This window comes from Lynx canadensis, chromosome X (genome assembly GCF_007474595.2).
Source record: "Lynx canadensis isolate LIC74 chromosome X, mLynCan4.pri.v2, whole genome shotgun sequence".
Lineage (NCBI taxonomy): Eukaryota > Metazoa > Chordata > Mammalia > Carnivora > Felidae > Lynx > Lynx canadensis.
The window spans coordinates 120,048,951-120,053,703 of NC_044321.2; the positions used below are offsets into that span (position 1 = coordinate 120,048,951).

The 4,753-nt window shown below is 57.3% G+C and overlaps 1 protein-coding gene across 2 annotated transcripts; it reads left to right on the top strand.

Moving 5' to 3' along the window:
• The first annotated feature begins 1,619 nt into the window (after window positions 1-1,619).
• On the top strand, window positions 1,620-4,466 carry PNMA3 (PNMA family member 3). Of its 2 annotated transcripts, XM_032592130.1 has the most exons (3): window positions 1,620-1,797; window positions 2,084-3,495; window positions 3,617-4,466. In XM_032592130.1, the coding sequence occupies exons 2-3, from the start codon at window positions 2,191-2,193 to the stop codon at window positions 3,719-3,721; spliced, it is 1,410 nt and encodes a 469-aa protein (XP_032448021.1). In that variant the 5' UTR covers window positions 1,620-1,797; window positions 2,084-2,190; the 3' UTR covers window positions 3,722-4,466. The 2 variants fall into 2 exon arrangements, with proteins under 2 accessions (XP_032448021.1, XP_030162105.1); XM_030306245.1 differs by having other exon boundaries at window positions 2,084-4,466.
• Window positions 4,467-4,753: the final 287 nt, after the last annotated feature.

A 4,753-nucleotide genomic window follows, 5' to 3' on the forward strand; every position in this document is an offset into this window, starting at 1 on the left:
TTTACTCTCTAGTAAATATGAGGAGGATTTTTCCTCCTCACATGGACTGTGAGTGGACAGAAATAAGGGAAGTAATTCTAATGTGGATGACATAACCAGAATAGAAATAGTCCTAAGTCTACTCAAAGGGTTATGGGGACCAATTTAGAATCTAATTTCAATTCCACCTGCATTAAGGTGCATGCTTTTGTATATGTCCCTTCACCTCTCTGAGCCTCATGAGTCAAATAAGGATGCTAATACCTACCTCTCAGGGTTCTGGTGAGAGATAAAAGAAATAAGTTTTATGAAGTCATGGTAGGAACGTTTATCCAGTTTGAGCAGAGAAAAGCACTTAGAGGTCATTATTACATGGTCCCTGTCAGGCAAACAGAATGCATCATCATGATGTGGAGTGGGAATGCAAGTGAACAGTTCTTTTTTTATATATTAAATATAATTTATTGTCAAATTAGTTTCCATACAACACCCAGTGCTCATCTCAACAGGTGCCCTCCTCAATGCCCATCACCCACTTTCCCCTCTCCCCCACCCCCATCAACCCTCAATTTGTTCTCAGTAATTAAGAGAACCCCAATGTTTATAGCAGCAAGTGAAGAGTTCTATGCCACACCCAGTACAAGGTGTCTCTCCAGACTTGGCTGGATGGGTGAGCCTAACCTGGGCATCCACCACAGGTCCCTCCTTCTGTAGCTTGGGAGAGCTCTGCACACAGGAGGTGAGGATGTAGTTGGCAGAGCAGGCAGGAGCACAGACCGCTGGACCTTTGCCTGAAGGGCAATCATTCCTTTCCTCTTTCTGATAACACTGGGACCCTACAGATGCAGTACAACCCACAGCCCACTGCCATCACGAAAAGGCAGGTCCAAGGGATTGGGCTCCAAATGGAGTGCTTTCTTTTCCAGACAGTGGACTTGCAGCACTCAAAATGGAAAAGGACCGAGCAAACCAGTACCCTCTTTGGGGCAGGGCCCTGGCACTGGGGCAGCGACGCATCTTGGCCCGTCGTGTGCCCACAGCGGCCACGGCCCCCGCGCGAGTATGGGGACTGCTGACCCCCGGTTGCGGTGGTGTGTGCGAGCGCTCATGTGCGCAGGTGGCATCTATTCCACGTAGTAGCACCCGGACGAAGTGCTTCTCGCCTAGCTGGGACAGGACCCGTTCTGGGTGGAGTGGAGGAGGGGCGGAAACAGGTGAAGGAGCCCCAGAACGCGCCCCCATCCCGCGCTCCACCCATGCCAGAATGCAGCGCTGGCGGGCACATCTCGGGCCTGCCCAGCGGCTCTCTGGTGGGCACCCGGGGATATGGACCCCTCGCCAGGCTGACGCCCCGAGAGCATGTTCCGGGAGGGGCGGGAGGTGGGCAGGGTTGGGTCTAGGATGGGGGCACTGGCTCTCGGGTCCCCAGGATCCCCACCTGTGCCAGCGCCCCCTCGGGGGCGGGGGAAGGAGCAGGTGACGTCACGCGCGGTCCCGGGGTGCCCGCGGCGGTGGCCACAGCCTGGCCGCGTGACCCGCGCGCGCCAATGGCCCGGCGGTCTCCGGGGCGACGCGGAGGGTCCGCGCTCCGCCGCCACTGCGCCCCCGCCCCGAGTCCGCACTGCAGAGAGTGGTGGCGAGCAGGCGCCGGCGCGCTAGCCCACGTGCCGCGCTGAGAGAGGGACAGGGAGAGGAAGAAGGAGAGGGAGTGAGAGGCAGCCAGGAAAAGAGGGGCGCACGACCCCGCTGCCGCTCGGCGCAGCCCCTGCGCCCCACCTGCTGGGACCTCGACGAGGAAGGACCCCGACCCAGAGGAAGGTAGGTACCAGAACCGGGGAGGGTGCGCTCAGCCCTCCGGGAGACCCGCCCGCCCGCCGCCTGCCCTCCGCCCGCCCCAGTAGGACTGCGGCAGCCCGCGGGGGCGAGAGGGACGCGGTGGGGAGGGGCCGTGGCCCCGGCGGGCGGGTGGAAGGCGGGGCAGGGGTCTAGCCTGGGCTGCAAAGGCACCGCCCCGGGGGAGGAGGGTCACCTGGGGGGTGGGCGCGGCGGGGCGGAGGCGGGGGGGGGGCGCTTAGCTTCGCTCTCGCCTCGTTTGTATTCACAGGCTGTGGAGATCTGGGCTGTCTGCTGTCGCCCTGGGAGTTGGCCTGATACATGTGCACCACGCAGTGATCATTATCCCCTAAATTAGGCTCCACAGAGATTGGGGACATGCCATTGACCCTGTTGCAGGATTGGTGTCGGGGGGAACATCTGAACACGCAGAGGTCCATGCTTATCCTGGGGATTCCTGAGGACTGTGGTGAGGATGAATTTGAGGAGACTCTCCAGGATGCTCTCAGGCACCTGGGCAGGTATAGGGTCATTGGCAGGATGTTCAGGAGGGAAGAGAATGCCCAAGCATTTCTCTTGGAGCTTGCCCAAGATATTGACTATGCTTTGATCCCCAGGGAAATACCCGGAAAGGGAGGGCCCTGGGAAGTGGTTGTAAAACCTCGGAACTCAGATGGGGAATTTCTCAATAGACTGAACCGCTTCTTAGAGGAGGAGAGGCGGACAGTGTCAGATATGAACAGAGTGCTTGGATCAGACACCAACTGCCCTGCTCCAAGAGTGGCCATATCACCTGACTTCTGGACCTGGGCCCAGACCCTGGGGGCAGCAGTGCAGCCTCTGCTAGAACAAATGTTGTACAGAGAACTAAGAGTCTTTTCTGGGAACACTGTGTCCATCCCAGGGGCGTTAGCCTTTGAAGCCTGGCTTGAGCACACCACTGAGGTGCTACAGATGTGGCAGGTGCCTGAGGGTGAAAAGAGGCGGCGGCTGATGGAATGCTTGCGGGGCCCTGCTCTGCAGGTGGTCAGTGGGCTCCGGGCCAACAATGCTGCCATAACTGTGGAGGAGTGCCTGGCAGCCCTGCAACAGGTATTTGGACCTGTGGAAAGTCGTAAAATCGCCCATGTGAAATTTTATAAGGCCTATCAGGAGGTGGGAGAGAAAGTCTCCAGCTTTGTGTTGCGTTTGGAACCCCTGCTCCAAAGAGCTGTAGAAAAAAATGCAGTATTGCGAAGGAATGTGAATCAGGCTCGCCTGAAACAAGTCTTAAGTGGGGCTACCCTTACTGACAAACTTCGAGACAGGCTTAAGTTGATGAAACAGCGAAGGAAACCACCTGGTTTTCTGGCACTGGTGAAGCTCCTGCGTGAGGAGGAGGAGTGGGAGGCCACTTTTGGTCCAGAAAGGGGGAGGCTACAGGGGCTGGATGCAGGAGTAAGGGCATCTGCCAGAGCCAATGCTCTCAGAGCAGTGTCTTTTGCTGCCCCTGGCAGCACTCTTCAGGCCAGGCCTTCCCAAGGTTCCCGGCGCAGGAGAGGCAGAGGACAGCATCGAAGGGGGCGTGTGCTAAGGGCCAGCTCCCGAGGTTCAGGAAAACGGAAACATCACACATTCTGCTATAGCTGTGGAGAAGATGGCCACATCAGGGCACAGTGTAGCAACCCTCCAAACCCGCTCTTGGTAAAGCAGAAGAGACAGGCTGCAATGGAGTCGGGAAATGGGAACAGGGCTTGGGAAAAGAGCCATCCCAAGCCCAAAGCCAAGTAGGCTCAGGAGAACAGGGCACCTCTTCTTATTTCAGGCAGAGGAAACAAAAGAGATATTGGAAAAAGGGAAAGGGGCAGCCCACAGAAACAGCAGGGGACTTGAGTGGGGTAGAGGGGCAAAGAAGCCATGCCCAGGCTGAGCCCCCTCATCCTCTACCAGATGAAAAAGACTCCACTCACCAAGCTACATGGGACTCAGTGAAGGCCAACAGTGCACTGAAGAGGTGCCAGAGACACAACTGGGGGGTTGCCCCACCCAGCACATGGGGTGCACCAGCTGCAGGCAAAGACCCCAACACAGCAGAGGCTGAAGAAAGTAGAGCTGGGGACTCATTCATCAGCCCCATCATCTGGCCACCCCCAAATGCCCACCCTGTGGGCTCTGAGCTAAAGATGCCAACTGGCCCGCAGGCCATGTGGGGCCTGGAGGAGCCTTCCCCAGGACCAGCCCTGCCTGAAGGAGTCATCTCAGGCAAAGAAGAGCTGTACAACAGACAGGTAATGCCCCAGACAGGAGGCCACATGGTCCAGCCTGTTTTCAAGATTATCTATCTACACTATTCTAGGGGACCCCCAGGAAGGCAGAACCCTCAAGCCCCTGCACAAGTGAGGGCAGGAGAACCAAAGGCTCTGGGAGCCTAGCACCAGCCTACAGGCAGTTTCCTTCTGCTGCAGCCTGGAAGGGCTATAGGGGCAAGGAGAGCAAAAACTACAAGGAGAAGATCCTTGGGCCAGAGCTTCAGCTCAGCCTGGCAGGTGGGAGTACTGGTACTTGGTGGGCCAGTACCTCACAGCTGGCTTTGGTGTGAGTGAGTGTGTAGCAGAGAAACTTTGGTTCCAAAGCAGGAGGAGGAGGAAGAGGAAGAGAAGGAAGTGGAAGAGGAGGAGGAGGAGAAAAGGGCGTAGGAGAGAAGGAAGAGAAAGAGGTAAAGAAGGAGGAGGAGGAAAAGGTAGAGGAGAGGAGGAGGAGGGGGTAGGGCTTGGTGGTGGGAGGTTGTTCTGCTTTTGTTTATACAGTGCCACTGGAGACCAGGAGCCTGCAGGCAAGGAGGCATGGAACTGGCCTGGTGAACGACAACTCAGCAGCTGGCAATGCCAAGGCCAGCACCAAACCCTGCCAATTCAGGCAGCCAGTCTGGGAAGCACTCCTGAGTGGCTGGCCCTAGCCTAGA

Coding starts and splice junctions, on each gene's coding strand:
- PNMA3 (XM_032592130.1), top strand. CDS start 2,191: ATGCCATTGACCCTGTTGCAGGATTGGTGTCGGGGGGAACATCTGAAC. Junction 3,496..3,616: donor ACCCTCCAAACCCGCTCTTG/GTAAAGCAGAAG, acceptor TTCTTATTTCAG/GCAGAGGAAACAAAAGAGAT.